At 42.9% G+C, this 20,636-nt stretch overlaps 1 protein-coding gene across 15 annotated transcripts in view; it reads left to right on the top strand.

The window, feature by feature from the left end:
* The window catches only part of LOC139755047 (uncharacterized), a 196,776-nt gene that overhangs the window by 167,794 nt on the left and 8,346 nt on the right, over positions 1-20,636 (top strand). For all 15 annotated transcript variants that reach the window (XM_071673036.1, XM_071673029.1, XM_071673035.1 and 12 more), the window contains one exon: positions 18,006-18,185. In XM_071673036.1, the coding sequence (XP_071529137.1) occupies positions 18,006-18,185 (180 nt within the window). The remainder of the gene's footprint in view (positions 1-18,005; positions 18,186-20,636) is intronic.

The raw sequence follows: 20,636 nt of genomic DNA, 5'->3' as shown, positions 1-20,636 counted from the left end.
AACACGTCAGCAAACCACAAGTGATGTTAGCCAAGATAATGAGCGTCCTCTTGGGTTTCAGCTGCCGCTCTTGGTATGATAACCTTTCCCGGTGATTCAGAAGGTACGGCCGGCCAGCTGGGGTGTCAAGCATCACAATATGATCTTGGCGGTGTATAAATATCTGCTGGAGCCGAGCCCGCCTCTCATGGCGTCACTACCACACTCACTCACTCCCTCCCCGTGTGTGTGTTGGGGGCGGGGTGCCGGCATAACGGTTGGTTGTCTTGTCATCTTTGTATTTTCCGACATTTTCCACACTTTGCTGTGTAGTTGTTGACATTTCCTATAATTCAGTTAGCTGAAGGTGGATATCTATTTATGGGAGTGATAATGATAAGTGATAAGTGATGGTGTGTGAATGCTGCTGCTGTCGCCTGACTTGATACATTACCATAATATTTTAAATTTGTGTTTCGTGTTTCTCATTATGACGTAAATGTTATTGATTTTTAAGTTGAAAAAAGAAAGACAACAGACGAGGAAACTTGAAGTTAACCCCGAGAGAGAAACGTTAAACAATATTAAAGTGTCCAACCTGATGCAGAATGTTTGTATGTACACACTATATATATATCTTTCTCTTACAACTCACTAATATTAAAGAGCCCAACTTGATGCAGAATGTCTATATATATCTTTCTCTTACAACTCATTAATATTAATGACAGAATGTAGCAGTTGATGAATGTAGACATTGTAGTAGAGGATATGTGTACCAGGTCTCGGCACACGGGATACGATTGCCACACAAAAATAGAAACTAAAAATGTGAATTTGCCTCTTGTATAATATGAAAGTTTTTATCGAAATATCAGATTTTACATGTGGATTACACATGTCTCTTGTGCTGATTGTCGTCACCATTAGCTGAAAAGAAATCATTTTAGGAAACTTTGTTATTGTTCGTGACTCGGGTATAAAGATGGCTGAATATGATTGGCACAAATTTGTCTTTATCATCCTGCAAGGGTTTGTGGAAAGACATCATTGTGCCAAATATATCCATTTTATGGTTAGTTTTTCCCTCCCTCCTTCCCCTTAGAAGTAAGATCTATATTTTGCAACCATTAACTGTCAAAAAATAGACGAATGTTCAGATCGGTCTGACGTATGGTTAATGTGGGACACGTGGAGCCACATCTCTGTACTATGTTTCATGAACGTTAGGTAATGTGTGGCCAAGTTACGGACCAAGTTAGCTAATGTGTGACCAAGTTACGGCCAGATGAATAATCTAACATCATAGTAAATGGTTACATTGTTAGTAGGAGAGGTGATTTGGGCTAAAGGCCTGTCAGTCGCCATGGATGATCGTTAGAGCTGCTAACTTCCAAGTTATCACCACCAATGAAAAAAATAGATAAATGTTTTAGGTGTTGGTAGATAACTGTGCGACCACATACACTACCTGCATGTATGGTAGTCTGGATCGCTGACTTGTGTACAACATTAGAAATGGTTCATAACATAAACTTATTCTTTCCTAACATAAAGTTATTCTTCACACTCAATATGGTTCACAGGCAAGCTTTGTCTCCAGTGTTAATCCTGGGTTGATGGAGACTGTCAGCAACATTAGACCATTATGATCAGACCATTATATATGGTTTTTATGTTGTTTGTTTTAAAAATCTTTCAGAAAATCTTAATGAAATACGAAATGAGAGTCTTGTGCTTTCACTGTACTGCGTCTTCCATCTCATTCTCGTATGTCCCCTGACGATGTGATCATTACACGAAAGTGCACCTGGGACCTTACCGGTTTCATTTTCTTGTGCTTTTTGCATGTACTAAATCACGCGTAGATTAAGCTGCTGAATATAAGATAGGCATATGCTAGCTGATGAATACAGGGCAGATTAAGCTGATGTATACAAGATAAGCTTATCCCAGCTGATGAATACAGGTCAGATTAAGCTGATGTATACAAGATAGGTTTATCCCAGATGATGAATACAGGGCAGATTAAGCTGATGAATATAAGATAGGCTTATCCCAGCTGATGAATACAGGTCAGATTAAGCTGATGAATATAAGATAGGCTTATCCCAGCTGATGAATACAGGTCAGATTAAACTGATGAATAGAAGATAGGCTTATCCCAGCTGATGAATACAGGGCAGATTAAACTGATGAATATGAGATAGACTTATCCCAGCTGATGAATACAGGGCAGATTAAGCTGATGTATACAAGATAAGCTTATCCCAGCTGATGAATACAGGTCAGATTAAACTGATGAATATAAGATAGGCTTATCCCAGCTGATGAATACAGGGCAGATTAAGCTGATGTATACATGATAAGCTTATCCCAGCTGATGAATACAGGTCAGATTAAACTGATGAATATAAGATAGGCTTATCCCAGCTGATGAATACAGGGCAGATTAAGCTATGTATACAAGATAAGCTTATCCCAGCTGATGAATACAGGTCAGATTAAACTGATGAATATGAGATAGACTTATCCCAGCTGATGAATACAGGGCAGATTAAGCTGATGTATACAAGATAAGCTTATCCCAGCTGATGAATACAGGTCAGATTAAGCTGATGTATACAAGATAGGTTTATCCCAGCTGATGAATACAGGTCAGATTAAGCTGATGTATACAAGATAGGTTTATCCCAGCTGATGAATACAGGGCAGATTAAACTGATGAATATAAGATAGGCTTATCCCAGCTGATGAATACAGGGTAGATTAAGCTATGTATACAAGATAAGCTTATCCCAGCTGATGAATACAGGGCAGATTATGCTGCTGAATATAAGATAGGCTTATCCCAGCTGATAAACACAAAATGGAGTTATTACACCTGATAATAACCTGAGGGGATATTGGCGAATGACCACAAGAATAAGTTTATGCCAGCTGAAGAATGCTAGACGAAAGTGTCCCAGATGGTGACTATCCCTGGTGGTAACTGTAGATGGAAAGATGGAAGCTGAGGATTGCAGGAGGAAATTCATCCCAGCTGATAAATTTAAAGCGTAATTAAGAGAGAGAGAGAGAGAGAGAGAGAGAGAGAGAGAGAGAGAGAGAGAGAGAGAGAGAGAGAGAAAATCCAGCCGTTAAGGGCGTGGCGAACTTGACTGGTAAATACAGATGAGACTTAAATCGTCTGTTACCTAAAGTTTATTCTGTAGTAAAGACCAGTGGACACGGCTTTATGTAATGGCTACTTGGTGGACTTAAAGCACTACACAAAGGACGGATTTAGCAGGTAAACAAAGGTGGAACCTTGATGGTAGATTTAGGAGTGTCTTATGTGGGCGGAGGATGGAGAGCGGGTTGAAGTGGTGGACGTGAGGAGAATTTCTGTGTGGTGCTGCTGGTATATACCTGAGGCACCTGCCTGCCTCCCCTGGTGACATACGGCACATCAGCCTTGTCTCGTATACAATATAAAACCCACGTCACACGGGCAACGTCATCCTGGGAAATAGCATTCCACCCCGGAGCACTAACCTAGTGCTACGGTGGTTGCCATGATCATCAACGGAGAATTCATCAATTCTCTTAACAACTTGGGGATTTTGGTATCACCAGACGGCGTAGTGGGTTATAGCATCCCATTACAACAGTTATTTTAGCATCTCCACCCACCACCCCCTAACAACAACAACGTAGCAACACCAAATAACTTTGGGATATCAGTCCCAAAAACTTAGGGATTGTAGCACCCCTAACAGCCACGGGATTTTGGAACTAAAACAACTTAGGGATTATAGCATCCCCTAACAACCAAGGAACTGTAGCATGCCTTAACAATTTTGATATTATAACACCCCATGATATCTTAGGGATAACAACAACACCCTCAGCACCTAAGTGGCTTCCCCTAAAAATCCTAGAAATTCTAGCACCCGTAACAGCTTAGCACTATAACGCACCCAAACAACTTGGGGATAGTAGCACCCCCTAACAACCATGGGATTGTAGCATCCCTAACAGCTTAGGGACTGTAGAGTCCACTAACAACTTACGGACTGTAGTAATCCAAGGAGCTTAGGGATTATAGTAGCCTTAACAACTTCGGGATTGTAGCACTCACTAAGGGATTCAGGCACCCAAATAACTTGAGTATCGTATCAGCCCTAACAGTTTAGGGATTGTAGCTCCCTCTAACAACTTAGGGATTGTGGTACCCTTTAACAGCATACGGATTGGAGCACCACCTCACGGTTCAGGAATTGTAGCACCCCTTAACAACTTAAAGATTATAGCACCTTTAATAGCATAGGAAATGTAGCAGCCCCTTACAACTATGGGATTGTAGCGCCCCAACAACTTAGGGATTATAGCACCACCTACCAACTGAGGGATTTAAGCAGCCTTACCAACTTGTGGATTCAAAAACCTTTTACTTATCTAAGTATTTTAGAACTCCGAGGCAGTCTAGGAGTTTTGAAATACCCTAACCTAAAGCAATCCATCCGAGCGTAGCCTTAGCTCAACCTAACTCACTTAACCTAGCGTAACCCTAGCTCAACCTAGCTCACTAAACCCACCTTAGCTCAACCTAGCTCACAAACCCAGCGTAACCTTAGCTCAACCTACCTCACATAACCCAGCGTAACCATGGCTCAACCTAACTCACTGTAAGCCAGCATAACCTTAGCTCAACCTAGCTCACTTAACCCAGCGTAACCATGGCTCAACCTAACTCACTGTAACCCAGCGTAGCCTTAGCTCAACCTAACTGTAACCCAGCGTAATCTTAGCTCAACCTAATTCACTGTAACCCAGCGTAACCTTAGCTCAACCTAGCTCACTAACCCAATGTAGCCTTAGCTCAACCTAGCTCATTTGCCCAGTGTAACTTTATCTCAACCTAGCTCACTAACCCAGCGTACCCTTATCTCAACCTAGCTCACTTTACCCAGCGTAACCTTAACTCAACCTAGCTCACTTACCCAGCGTAACTTTAACTCATCCTAGCTAGTGACACTGTACGTAGCGTACCGTTAACTAAACCCAACTAAGCCCAGCGTAACCCAACCTAAACTATCTGTGACTAATGATAGTAAAGCGCTCCCTTCAGTGCTAGGATGGCAGGTCAGCGTCATTGAACGCAATGGAAGATTAATTGTCTTTGGCGTTTGGTCTTCACCACAGACACTTATCAATGCTTCCCAGTTCCTAGGATTACCAAAATTCCACAGGGGACCGAACCGGGAGATTCCAAATTCCCACAGGAAGTGTCGTGTAGGATTTACACATCTATTGGTGAATTTAGCACGAGGATGTCAAAATCCCAGGGGAGTGCAGTAATCCTCCATAATATCAACATTGCTTCACGAACCGTCTGCAAATACATCTCAAAAGTAAGATGGACAGAAATAGCAGCGGCTAAATTTACGACGGACCAAACCTAACTATAGAAAAGACATGAGAGTGAGCACACCTACATATGGTCGACCTGTTTTTATCAGCTGCTAATTATATATTACGAGGCGTGGCTACCCAAGTTAACTGGCCAACTTTTACTGTAGGTTTCACATCAACTCTGTAACTACTGTTTGCTGTATACACGTTTTGCATTTAACTATCAAATAAGTATTTATTAAAGTTAACGGACAATTTGACATTTTTGTTTTCGAAAGCTATATTTAGGAGAGACTTATTCAATTTACAGTTAACGGGAACAAAAGCGTATAGAAGGTATTCATGAATAGGTAAGATAACTTTATCATTGGCTCATTAATTAGGTGTACAAGATAATGCTAAGGCAGGAAGCTCTGTTGTCATAGATGATTCCAAGATAATTCGTAGCGTCTCATTTTCTTCTGTGCGCCTCAAGCATGCCAGAGCTGTACTAAAATAGCAGATCAGCACACCATAGTAGGTGGTGTGTGCCAAGTTGGCACACCGCAAACCGTACTTTTACAGTTATTGTGTTTCAGAAGTAATAAACCAGAGTTTGAAGAAAGTGTTGTTGCAGATAATAAACACATGAATAAACATCAACTTTCCCCAACATAACGTGCAGCCTGTCTGTACTGATGCTAATAGTTGATGAAACACACACACACACACACACACACACACACACACATATATATATATATATATATATATATATATATATATATATATATATATATATATATATATATATATATATATATACATATGATTAATTTATTTATCATGCTTAGTCGCCAACTCCCGCGGCAGCGAGGTAGCGCAAGTAAACAGTCGAAAGTATGGCCCAACCCACCCACATACACATGTATATACATACACGTCCACACAGGCACATATACATACCTATACATTTCAGCGTATACATACATATACCCCCACAGACATATACATATATACACATGTGCACATTCATAATTGTCGCCTTCATCCATTCTCGCCGCCACGCATGAAATGGTATAAAGGTAGCATGAATTATGTACATGCATATGTTTGTGTATGTACATATATGTATACGTTGAAATGTATAAGTTTGTATATGTGCGTGTGTGGACGTGTATGTATATACATGTGTTTGTGGGTGGGTTGGACCATTCTTTCGTCTGTTTCCTTGCGCTACCTTACTAACGCGGGAGACAGCGACAAAGTATAAAATAATAGAGTGAATGTTGGGGTGAAGAGGGTGGTGAGAGTAAGTGAGCTTGGGAAGGAGACCTGTGTGAGGAAGTACCAGGAGAGACTGAGTACAGAATGGAAAAAGGTGAGAACAATGGAAGTAAGGGGAGTGGGGGAGGAATGGGATGTATTTAGGGAATCAGTGATGGATTGCGCAAAAGATGCTTGTGGCATGAGAAGAGTGGGAGGTGGGTTGATTAGAAAGGGTAGTGAGTGGTGGGATGAAGAAGTAAGATTATTAGTGAAAGAGAAGAGAGAGGCATTTGGACGATTTTTGCAGGGAAAAAATGCAATTGAGTGGGAGATGTATAAAAGAAAGAGACAGGAGGTCAAGAGAAAGGTGCAAGAGGTGAAAAAAAGGGCAAATGAGAGTTGGGGTGAGAGAGTATCATTAAATTTTAGGGAGAATAAAAAGATGATCTGGAAGGAGGTAAATAAAGTGCGTAAGACAAGGGAGCAAATGGGAACTTCAGTGAAGGGCGCAAATGGGGAGGTGATAACAAGTAGTGGTGATGTGAGGAGATGGAGTGAGTATTTTGAAGGTTTGTTGAATGTGTTTGATGATAGAGTGGCAGATGTAGGGTGTTTTGGTCGAGGTGGTGTGCAAAGTGAGAGGGTTAGGGAAAATGATTTGGTAAACAGAGAAGAGGTAGTGAAAGCTTTGCGGAAGATGAAAGCCGGCAAGGCAGCAGGTTTGGATGGTATTGCAGTGGAATTTATTAAAAAAGGGGGTGACTGTATTGTTGACTGGTTGGTAAGGTTATTTAATGTATGTATGACTCATGGTGAGGTGCCTGAGGATTGGCGGAATGCGTGCATAGTGCCATTGTACAAAGGCAAAGGGGATAAGAGTGAGTGCTCAAATTACAGAGGTATAAGTTTGTTGAGTATTCCTGGTAAATTATATGGGAGGGTATTGATTGAGAGGGTGAAGGCATGTACAGAGCATCAGATTGGGGAAGAGCAGTGTGGTTTCAGAAGTGGTAGAGGATGTGTGGATCAGGTGTTTGCTTTGAAGAATGTATGTGAGAAATACTTAGAAAAGCAAATGGATTTGTATGTAGCATTTATGGATCTGGAGAAGGCATATGATAGAGTTGATAGAGATGCTCTGTGGAAGGTATTAAGAATATATGGTGTGGGAGGAAAGTTGTTAGAAGCAGTGAAAAGTTTTTATCGAGGATGTAAGGCATGTGTACGTGTAGGAAGAGAGGAAAGTGATTGGTTCTCAGTGAATGTAGGTTTGCGGCAGGGGTGTGTGATGTCTCCATGGTTGTTTAATTTGTTTATGGATGGGGTTGTTAGGGAGGTAAATGCAAGAGTTTTGGAAAGAGGGGCAAGTATGAAGTCTGTTGGGGATGAGAGAGCTTGGGAAGTGAGTCAGTTGTTGTTCGCTGATGATACAGCGCTGGTGGCTGATTCATGTGAGAAACTGCAGAAGCTGGTGACTGAGTTTGGTAAAGTGTGTGGAAGAAGAAAGTTAAGAGTAAATGTGAATAAGAGCAAGGTTATTAGGTACAGTAGGGTTGAGGGTCAAGTCAATTGGGAGGTGAGTTTGAATGGAGAAAAACTGGAGGAAGTGAAGTGTTTTAGATATCTGGGAGTGGATCTGGCAGCGGATGGAACCATGGAAGCGGAAGTGGATCATAGGGTGGGGGAGGGGGCGAAAATTCTGGGGGCCTTGAAGAATGTGTGGAAGTCGAGAACATTATCTCGGAAAGCAAAAATGGGTATGTTTGAAGGAATAGTGGTTCCAACAATGTTGTATAGTTGCGAGGCGTGGGCTATGGATAGAGTTGTGCGCAGGAGGATGGATGTGCTGGAAATGAGATGTTTGAGGACAATGTGTGGTGTGAGGTGGTTTGATCGAGTGAGTAACGTAAGGGTAAGAGAGATGTGTGGAAATAAAAAGAGCGTGGTTGAGAGAGCAGAAGAGGGTGTTTTGAAGTGGTTTGGGCACATGGAGAGAATGAGTGAGGAAAGATTGACCAAGAGGATATATGTGTCGGAGGTGGAGGGAACGAGGAGAAGAGGGAGACCAAATTGGAGGTGGAAAGATGGAGTGAAAAAGATTTTGTGTGATCGGGGTCTGAACATGCAGGAGGGTGAAAGGAGGGCAAGGAATAGAGGGAATTGGAGCGATGTGGTATACCGGGGTTGACGTGCTGTCAGTGGATTGAATCAAGGCATGTGAAGCGTCTGGGGTAAACCATGGAAAGCTGTGTAGGTATGTATATTTGCGTGTGTGGACGTATGTATCTCATTTCCAGCACATCCATCCTCCTGCGCACAACTCTATCCATAGCCCACGCCTCGCAACCATACAACATTGTTGGAACCACTGTTCCTTCAAACATACCCATTTTTGCTTCCCGAGATAATGTTCTCGACTTCCACACATTCTTCAAGGCTCCCAGAATTTTCGCCCCCTCCCCCATCCTATGATCCACTTCCGCTTCCATGGTTCCATCCGCTGCCAGATCCACTCCCAGTATTGATTGAGAGGGTGAAGGCATGTACAGAGCATCAGATTGGGGAAGAGCAGTGTGGTTTCAGAAGTGGTAGAGGATGTGTGGATCAGGTGTTTGCTTTGAAGAACGTATGTGAGAAATACTTAGAAAAGCAAATGGATTTGTATGTAACATTTATGGATCTGGAGAAGGCATATGATAGAGTTGATAGAGATGCTCTGTGGAAGGTATTAAGAATATATGGTGTGGGAGGCAAGTTGTTAGAAGCAGTGAAAAGTTTTTATCGAGGATGTAAGGCATGTGTACGTGTAGGAAGAGAGGAAAGTGATTGGTTCTCAGTGAATGTAGGTTTGCGGCAGGGGTGTGTGATGTCTCCATGGTTGTTTAATTTGTTTATGGATGGGGTTGTTAGGGAGGTGAATGCAAGAGTTTTGGAAAGAGGGGCAAGTATGAAGTCTGTTGGGGATGAGAGAGCTTGGGAAGTGAGTCAGTTGTTGTTCGCTGATGATACAGCGCTGGTGGCTGATTCATGTGAGAAACTGCAGAAGCTGGTGACTGAGTTTGGTAAAGTGTGTGAAAGAAGAAAGTTAAGAGTAAATGTGAATAAGAGCAAGGTTATTAGGTACAGTAGGGTTGAGGGTCAAGTCAATTGAGTTTGAATGGAGAAAAACTGGAGGAAGTAAAGTGTTTTATATATATATATATATATATATATATATATATATATATGTCTGTGTGTGTATATATATATGTATACGTTGAGATGTATAGGTATGTATATTTGCGTGTGTGGACGTGTATGTATATACATGTGTATGTGGGTGGGTTTAGCCATACTTTCGTCTGTTTCCTTGCGCTACCTCGCTAACGCGGGAGACAGCGACAAAGCAAAATAAAAATAAATATATTATATATTTTTTTTTTTTTTTTTTTTTTATACTTTGTCGCTGTCTCCCGCGTTTGCGAGGTAGCGCAAGGAAACAGACGAAAGAAATGGCCCCCCCCCCATACACATGTACATACACACGTCCACACACGCAAATATACATACCTACACAGCCTTCCATGGTTTACCCCAGACGCTTCACATGCCTTGCTTCAATCCACTGACAGCACGTCAACCCCTGTATACCACATGACTCCAATTCACTCTATTTCTTGCCCTCCTTTCACCCTCCTGCATGTTCAGGCCCCGATCACACAAAATCCTTTTCACTCCATCTTTCCACCTCCAATTTGGTCTCCCTCTTCTCCTCGTTCCCTCCACCTCCGACACATATATCCTCTTGGTCAATCTCTCCTCACTCATTCTCTCCATGTGCCCAAACCATTTCAAAACACCCTCTTCTGCTCTCTCAACCACGCTCTTTTTATTTCCACACATCTCTCTTACCCTTACGTTACTTACTCGATCAAACCACCTCACACCACACATTGTCCTCAAACATCTCATTTCCAGCACATCCATCCTCCTGCGCACATCTCTATCCATAGCCCACGCCTCGCAACCATACAACATTGTTGGAACCACTATTCCCTCAAACATACCCATTTTTGCTTTCCGAGATAATGTTCTCGACTTCCACACATTTTTCAAGGCTCCCAAAATTTTCGCCCCCTCCCCCACCCTATGATCCACTTCCGCTTCCATGGTTCCATCCGCTGACAGATCCACTCCCAGATATCTAAAACACTTCACTTCCTCCAGTTTTTCTCCATTCAAACTCACCTCCCAATTGACTTGACCCTCACCCCTACTGTACCTAATAACCTTGCTCTTATTCACATTTACTCTCAACTTTCTTCTTCCACACACTTTACCAAACTCAGTCACCAGCTTCTGCAGTTTCTCACATGAATCAGCCACCAGCGCTGATATATATATATATATATATATATATATATATATATATATATATATATATATATATATATATATATATATATATATATATATATATTACGTTGCATTCTCCAGTCACAAATAACAGTCCACATCAAGGTCAGACCTTACTTGAAAAAAAAAGGTTAAGGAAATGGAAAACGGAGAGACAGTGTAGTTATAGGAATTGTGGAGGAAGTAGAAAACTTAAAAGGTGTCAGGTTATAGTTAGTGGGAAGGACATGAGAAGGTAGAGTTCCAAAGCTTCGACGTGTAGGGAAAGATGCAGGTATCAAAACGGCCCACCCTTGAGTTACATACGTTCACACAGTAATCATGTCAAGCAGCAGCTTGCCGAGTATTGCGTGGTCTAGCTAGTGGTGGGGGCACACAAGCAGCCAGCTCTCGGGAGCAAAAACCAAAGTAATACCTACAGAAGAGGGAAAGTGAACCAACATGGCGGAGTAGGGTAAGGGGGTCGAGTTTGGCAGTTAACCTGGGACAGTTTGCAAGTCGGATCTGCTTTCGACTCAACTCTGTCAAGTAAGGATGCAGAGCTAGAACCACCCCAGGTGTGAGAGCAGCAAGCCATACAAGGACGGATCATCCTTTGTTTATAACAGAGCAAATGCTCGAAAGAAATATTTCGACACTTAAGCAGGACTCCCAATATCTTAATGGCAAACTTAGCTATCTGCAATGTGGGGTGTCCAAGATAGTTTAGTGCCACAAAAATACCAAGTTCATTGAGTCAAGCGGTGGTATTACAGAACCGCTGAAGGAGAAAAGCCAACTGTGAGGGATCTTCGACAGAGAAATGGCCAGAAACTGGGTCTTGCAGGTATCAAATTCAACCAGATTTCGCCTAACCTTGTAAGATATCCTGTCCAAGTCTGAATTTAATGAAGTTGTGTCATGACGAAATGCAGATTGAGTGAGATAAGCAGTTGAATTGAAGGATGTGAAGGAATTCAGTGTTGTGTCGTCAGTGTATGAGAGAGAGAGAGAGAGAGAGAGAGAGAGAGAGAGAGAGAGAGAGAGAGATGACCCATCAACAACCACAGAGATGTGTCGGCCAGAGAGGAAGCTAGATATGAAGGAGCAAAGTGAGGGAGGGAAGCCAAAAAGAGGGTAGCTTAGAGATGAGACCCTGATGCCACACCCTGTCAAAAGCCTTGGATATGTCAAGGGCAACTACACTCGACTCTCCAAAATCTTTCAGAGATAATGACCAGACGTCAGTAAGTTAGGATAGAATATCACCAGTGGATCTCGCTTTACGGACGCTATCAGAGAGCACTCTGTGAGATTCAAGATGTCTGAGGATATGGCAGTTGAGGAGGGATTCAAAGACTTGGGAAATGGTAGATGTCAAAGCAACATGAAGATAGAGTGGTTAGAACGGTCACTCTTCTTAGGAATGGGATGTATCAATCCATGCTTACAAGAAGGAAAAGTTTTGGTTTTAACGGAGAAACTTAACAGACGAGCAAGCACAGGTGCAAGTTCAGAGACACACTCAGTACACGGGGATGGATGCCATCAGGACCATAAGCCTTGCTTTTCGGACAGTTCTGTGAGACATTACGGGATGAAGCATAGGATTAGTAAGAGGAACATCAGGGGTGAAGGAATGTTAGAGTCATCCAAGGTGGAGTTAGAGATGTCCTTAGCTAAAGACCAGAAAGACTTATCAGTGGATGACGAGGAGAGGTTATCGTGTTTCCTTTGAATAAAGGAACACTTCGCCTCACGGGTAACGTATTTGTGGTGATGACGTGCAGTGTTAACTGCTGGATGGGAGTCAGAGGAAGGAGAGTTTTCTAAGCCTGATATGCCTGATCCCTTGTCTAAATGGTCTCAGAACAGGACCGGTTGAACCATGGATTGGATGAAGAGGTCGTCTTGGAGGAAGAGAGGATAAATGCTTCCATTCCCGCAACAATAACGTCTGCTATGCGTTTGGGGAAGACGGTGGCATCGCCACAAAAGAGACAGTAATTTACCCAAGTCAGAAAAGGATTTTCGTAAGTTATTCCAGAAAAGGCTGTTGGAGTGGGAGGGTACGTTAATATATTTATTTACTAATTATACTTTGTCGCTGTCTCCCGCGTTAGCGAGATAGCGCAAGGAAACAGACGAAAGAATGGCTCAACCCACCCACATACACATGTATATACATATACGTTTACACTGGCACATATACATACCTATACATTTCAACGTATATATATATATATATATATATATATATATATATATATATATATATATATATATATATATATATATATATATATATATCTTTCCACCTTCAATTTGGTCTCCCACTCCTCGTTCCCTCCACCTCTGACACATATATCCTCTTTGTCAATTTTTCCTCACTCATTCTCTCCTTGTGACCAAACAATTTCAATACACCCTCTTCTGCTCTCTCAACCACACTTTTTTTTATTACCACACATCTCTCTTGCCCTTTCATTACTTACTCGATCAAAACACCTCACACCACAAACTGTCCTCAAACATCTCATTTTCAGCACATCCACCCTCCTCCGCACAACCCTATCTACAACACACTCGCAACCATATAACATTGTTGGAACCACTATTCCTTCAAACGTACCCATTTTTGCTTTCCGAGATAATGTTCTCGCCTTCCACACATTTTTCAACACTCCCAGAACTTTCGCCCCCTCCTCCACCCTGTGATTTGAACACTCACCTTTATCCTCCTCTCCCTTTTTACAATGGCACTATGCAATGGCACTATGCAATGAACCATACACAGTCACCCCCTTTTTCAATAAATTCCACTGCAATACCATCCAAACCCGCCTCTTGCCGGCTTTCATATATATATATATATATATATATATATGATGTGATGTCTCCATGGTTGTTTAATTTGTTTATGGATGGGGTTGTTAGGGAGGTAAATGCAAGAGTTTTGGAAAGAGGGGCAAGTATGAAGTCTGTTGGGGATGAGAGAGCTTGGGAAGTGAGTCAGTTGTTGTTCGCTGATGATACAGCGCTGGTGGCTGATTCATGTGAGAAACTGCAGAAACTGGTGACTGAGTTTGGTAAAGTGTGTGAAAGAAGAAAGTTAAGAGTAAATGTGAATAAGAGCAAGGTTATTAGGTACAGTAGGGTTGAGGGTCAAGTCAATTGGGAGGTAAGTTTGAATGGAGAAAAACTGGAGGAAGTAAAGTGTTTTAGATATCTGGGAGTGGATCTGGCAGCGGATGGAACCATGGAAAGCTGTATAGGTATGTATATTTGCGTGTGTGGACGTATGTATATACATGTGTATGGGGGTGGGTTGGGCCATTTCTTTCGTCTGTTTCCTTGCGCTACCTCGCTAACGCGGGAGACAGCGGCAAAAAAAAAAAAAAATATATATATATATATATATATATATATATATATATATATATATATATATATATATATATATATATACACATGTACATAATTCATACTGTCTGCCTTTATTTGTTCCCATCGCCACCTCGCCACACATGAAATAACAACTCCTTTCCCACTCATGTGTGCGAGGTAGTGCTAGGAAAAAGACAACAAAGGCCTCATTCGTTCACACTCAGTCTCTAGCTGTCATGTAATAATGCACCGAAACCACAGCTCCCTTTCCACATCCAGGCCCCACAGAACTTTCCATGGTTTACACCAGACGCTTCACATGCCCTGGTTCAATCCATAGACAGCACGTCGACCCCGGTATACCACATCGTTCCTATTCACTATATTCCTTGCACGCCTTTCACCCTCCAGCATGTTCAGGCCCCGATCACTCAAAATCTTTTTCACTCCATCTTTCCACCTTCAATTTGGTCTCCCACTTCTCGTTCCCTCCACCTCTGACACATATATCCTCTTTGTCAACCTTTCCTCACTCATTCTCTCCATGAGACCAAACCATTTCAAAACACCCTCTTCTGCTCTCTCAACCACACTCTTTTTATTACCACACATCTCTCTTACCCTATTATTACTTACTCGATCAACCCACCTCACACCACATATTGTTCCCATACATCTCATTTCCAGCACATCCATCCTCCTGCGCACAACTCTATCCATAGCCCACGCCTCGCAACCATACAACATTGTTGGGAACACTATTCCTTCAAACATACCCACTTTTGCTTTCCGAGATAATGCTCTCGACTTCCACACATTCTTCAAGGCTCCCAGAATTTTCGCCCCCTCCCCCACCCTGTGATTCACTTCCGCTTCCATGGTTCTATCCGCTGCCAAATCCACTCCCAGATATATATGAGATGTTTGAGGACAAGTATAATATATATATAGGTTATTAGGTACAGTAGGGTTGAGGGTCAAGTCAATTGGGAGGTAAGTTTGAATGGAGAAAAACTGGAGGAAGTAAAGTGTTTTAGATATCTGGGAGTGGATCTGGCAGCGGATGGAACCGTGGAAGCGGAAGTGGATCATAGGGTGGGGGAGGGGGCGAAAATTCTGGGAGCCTTGAAGAATGTGTGGAAGTCGAGAACATTATCTCGGAAAGCAAAAATGGGTATGTTTGAAGGAATAGTGGTTCCAACAATGTTGTATGGTTGCGAGGCGTGGGCTATGGATAGAGTTGTGCGCAGGTGAATGGATGTGCTGGAAATGAGATGTTTGAGGACAATGTGTGGTGTGAGGTGGTTTGATCGAGTAAGTAACGTAAGGGTAAGAGAGATGTGTGGAAAAAAAAGGGCGTGGTTGAGAGAGCAGAAGAGGGTGTTTTGAAATGGTTTGGGCACATGGAGAGAATGAGTGAGGAAAGATTGACCAAGAGGATATATGTGTCGGAGGTGGAGGGAACGAGGAGAAGTGGGAGACCAAATTGGAGGTAGAAAGATGGAGTGAAAAAGATTTTGTGTGATCGGGGCCTGAACATGCAGGAGGGTGAAAGGAGGGCAAGGAATAGAGTGAATTGGATCGATGTGGTATACCGGGGTTGACGTGCTGTCAGTGGGTTGAATCAGGGCATGTGAAGCGTCTGGGGTAAACCATGGAAAGCTGTTTAGGTATGTATATTTGCGTGTGTGGACGTATGTATATACATGTGTATGGGGGTGGGTTGGGCCATTTCTTTCGTCTGTTTCCTTGCGCTACCTCGCAAACGCGGGAGACAGCGACAAAGCAAAAAAAAAAAAAGAAAAAAAAAAAAAAAAAATATATATATATATATATATATATATATATATATATATATATATATATATATATATATATATATATATATATATATATATGTGTGTGTGTGTGTGTGTGTGGTGTGTGTGTGTGTGTGTGCGTGTTAATGAGATAGCCTTAATTAGGACATTCAGTTGTTCATGATGTCTCAGCTAATTAAGAAATTTTAATGATGTAGTCTACAGGAATTATGAGTTTAAAAAGTATTCTTTTATTATTAAAATTAGTGTGCAGCGGCACTCGTGTGTAAAATGAAAATACTTTCTTATTAATTTGTTCTTCACAGTTTTGGTATGAGGACATGAGAAGGACGAATGATAGGAGACGTGATGGTCGGTCAGTGAGGAGGTTACGTGTTGTGGGGAAGTTACAGAAGATAAATATATTGATCTGTGTTGTAGTAGATGTTAACATCTAACTTTACCTCCTGACCAGGTTATAAACTGGTCATCTACCTAGCTTTACCTCCTGACCAGGTTATAAACTGGTCATCTATCTAACTTTACCCCCTGACCAGGTTATAAACTGGTCATCTATCTAGCTTTACCTCCTGACCAGGTTATAAACTGGTTATTCCTACCGTCTGGGTATATGAACGTGATACAGTGCATCGTGTTCTCTCGTTAAAAGAAAGAAGAAAAATACATTAAACATTGTGATGTTGTGATCCATGTTTATATCTGGCTACAACGTACCCTCCGAACTTACAACATAAGGGCTTTAACGAACGTATATATATACATATATATATATATATATATATATATATATATATATATATATATATATATATATATATATATATATATATATATATATATATATATATATATATATATATAACCTTGACTAATGTAGAGATTTAGTTCTTATTTCGTTAGATGTTACAGCGTACGGTGTTGGGTTGGGTATAACAGTCAAGTAAGGTTAGAACGAACGTGGGAAATGACCGTTAGGGAATTGGTCTGATCCATTTTGTGTGTGTGTGGCTGGTGGTGACGGTGGATACCATACCACAGTGGACCTGGCCAGTAATGGTGGTACCAGAGTCTTGATCAAGGACAATACGATGTGTCAATACATGAGACAAAATTAGAATTAATCATGTATAATAAAGGAAGTGACGAAGTGCTTACATATAATTTATGTGGGTGATGGAAACCATCATAATGTATAGTATCTTTTTTCACCACAACAGAAGGAAGGATGAAGGAGATTAATGTATGAAAGTTATTCATTTTGACTTCCAGGTAACGAGAACCTACCAAGCCTCAGATTCTGACAAGAAATAAAATTCTCTATCTTTTTTACTGTAATTTCTTTTTTCATATTATTTTGTACCTGTTTTCCCTATGTAGTAATAGCATTTTATTCTTACTGGTCATTGATATTTATATGTAATGTATCTACTATAAAGTTTACAAGTTGAGGGAATAATGGTAACTTGTACGTATACGTCATTCGTATTTTCAAGTGAATTTGTGATTTGATTTTTTCCTGAAAAATGCAATTAATGATATAAACTTGGAAATCAATATACGATTCAAATAAACATATGGTCGACATATCCAATTTTTACGTGAAACATTACATTTACTTTCGATGTATATAGATTTATATTAGTATCATTATTATTCTATGTTCTCGAAGTATCTTAATAACTCTGGCTGGATTACATTATACTACCGCTATACTACATACGTAGCTACGTTATGACTAGCCAGATAAGATGGTTGTATAACGTGAGTCTGTTGTCTTGCACGGTGTGGCTGGGTGAGCAGTGGAGTTCCCGTTCATGATGGTGTGGGTGGTGGACGGGCGGCTGTGTGACGCCACGCAGGTCATCAGTAAAGTGCGTCAGTACAGCCTGGAGGAGCTGGACCCCTCCAAGACCGGCTTCACCTGCTCACACTACTTCGACACCTTCGATGAAGTAGCCACACTAGCCAGGCCTCCGCTAGGTGCGTCCACCACATATGTTATCCTCAACATGACAACTGAATGACATGCCATGCCACACTGACGTGTCTGAGGCTACCCTTTCTTACCCTACTGGTGGGTCAGGTGGCGATGCCTTCCTTACCCTACTGGTGGATCAGGAAGCGATGCCTTCCTTACCCTACTGGTGGGTCAGGAAGCGATGCCTTCCTTACCCTACTGGTGGGTCAGGTGGCGATGCCTTCCTTACCCTACTGGTGGATCAGGAGGCGAAGCCTTCCTTACCCTACTGGTGGGTCAGGAAGCGATGCCTTCCTTACCCTACTGGTGGGTCAGGAGGCGATGCCTTCCTTACCTTACTGGTAGTTCAGAAGGCGATGCCTTCCTTACCTTACTGGTGGGTCAGGAGACGATGCCTTCCTTACCTTACTGGTGGGTCAGGAGGCGATGCCTTCCTTAACTTACTGGTGGGTCAGGAAGCGATGCCTTCCTTACCTTACTGGTGGGTCAGGAGGTGATGCCTTCCTTACCTTACTGGTGGGTCAGGAGGCGATGCCTTCCTTAACTTACTGGTGGGTCAGGAAGCGATGCCTTCCTTACCTTACTGCCTTACCCTAATGGTGGGTTAGGAGGCGATGCCTTTTTACCTTCCTGGTAGGTCAGGAGGCGATGCATTTCTTACCTTACTGATGGGTCAGGAGGCGATGCCTTCCTTACCTTACTGGTGGGTCAGGAAGCGATTGCTTCCAACCTTACTGTGTGGAGGAAGAAGCGATGCCTCCTTACTACTGGTGGATCAGGAGCGATGCCTTCTTACCCTACTGGTGGGTTAGGGGCGAAGCCTCCTTGCATAATGGTGGTTAGGAGGCGATGCCTTTTTACCTTCCTGGTAGGTCAGGAGAGGATGCATTTCTTACCTTACTGCTGGGTCAGGAGGTGATGCCTTCCTTACCTTACTGGTGGGTCAGTAAGCGATGCCTTTCTTACCTTACTGGTGGGTCAGGAGGTGATGCCTTCCTTGCCCGTACTGGAGGGTCAGAAGGTGAATGTCCTTCCTTACTCTTACTGGTGGGTCAGGAGGCGATGCCTTCCTTACCTTACTGGTGGGTCAGGAGGTGATGCCTTCCTTACCGTACTGGTGGGTCAGGAGGTGATGCCTTCCTTACCTTACTGATGAGTCAGGAGGCGATGCCTTCCTTACCCTACTGGTGGGTCAGGAGGCGATGCCTTTCTTACCTTACTGGTGAGTCAGGAGTTGATGCCTTACTTGCCCTACTTGTAGGTCAGGAGGCGCTGCCTTCCTTACCTTACTGGTGGGTCAGGAGGCGATGCCTTCCTTACCTTACTGGAGGGTCGGAAGGCGATGCCTTCCTTACCTTACTGGTGAGTCAGGAGGCGATGCCTTCCTTACCTTACTAGTAGGTTGCCGAGGCGATGCCTTTCTTACCTTACTGGTGGGTCAGGAGGCGATGCCTTCCCTACCTTACTGGTGAGTCAGGAGGCGATGCCTTCCTTACCTTACTGGTAGGTCAGGAGGCGATGCCTTCCTTACCTTACTGGTGGGTCAGGAGACGATGCCTTCCTTACCTTACTGGTAGGTCAGGAGGCGATGCCTTCCTTACCTTACTGGTAGGTTAGGAGGCGATGCCTTTCTTACCTTACTGGTGGGTCAGGAAGTGATGCCTTCCTTACCTTACTGAAGGGTCAGGAGGCGATGCCTTCCTTGCCTTACTGGTGGGTCAGGAGCCGACGCCTTCCTTACCTTACTCGTACGTCAGTAGGCGATGCCTTCCTTACCTTACTGGTGAGTCAGGAGACGATGCCTTTCTTACCTTACTGGTGGGTCAAGAAGCGATGCCTTCCTTACCTTACTGGTGAGTCAGGAGGCGACGCCTTCCTTGCCCTACTGGTAGGTCAGGAGGCGATGCCTTCCTTACCTTACTGGTGGGTCAGGAGACGATGCCTTTCTTACCTTACTGGTGGGTCAGGAGACGATGCCTTTCTTACCTTACTGGTGGGTCAAGAAGCGATGCCTTCCTTACCTTACTGGTGAGTCAGGAGGCGATGCCTTCCTTGCCCTACTGGTAGGCCAGGAGGCGATGCCTTCCTTACCTTACTGGCGGGTCAGGAGGCGATGCCTTCCTTACCTTACTGGTAGGTCAGGAGGCGATGCCTTCCTTACCTTACTGGTGGGTCAGGAGGTGATGCCTTCCTTACATTAGTTGTGGGTTAGTAGGCGATGCCTTTCTTACCTTACTGGTGGGTCAGGAGGCGATGCCTTCCTTGCCCTACTGGTGGGTCAGTAAGCGATGCCTTTCTTACCTTACTGGTGGGTCAGGAGGCGATGCCTTCCTTGCCCTACTGGTAGGTCAGGAGGCGATGCCTTCTTTACCTTACTGGTGGGTCAGGAGGTGATGCCTTCCTTGCCTTACTGGTAGGTCAGGAGGCGATGCCTTTCTTACCTTACTGGTGGG

This window comes from Panulirus ornatus, chromosome 18 (assembly GCF_036320965.1).
Source record: "Panulirus ornatus isolate Po-2019 chromosome 18, ASM3632096v1, whole genome shotgun sequence".
NCBI classification, from domain to species: Eukaryota; Metazoa; Arthropoda; class Malacostraca; order Decapoda; family Palinuridae; genus Panulirus; species Panulirus ornatus.
This window is presented reverse-complemented; position numbering and strand designations above follow the sequence as displayed.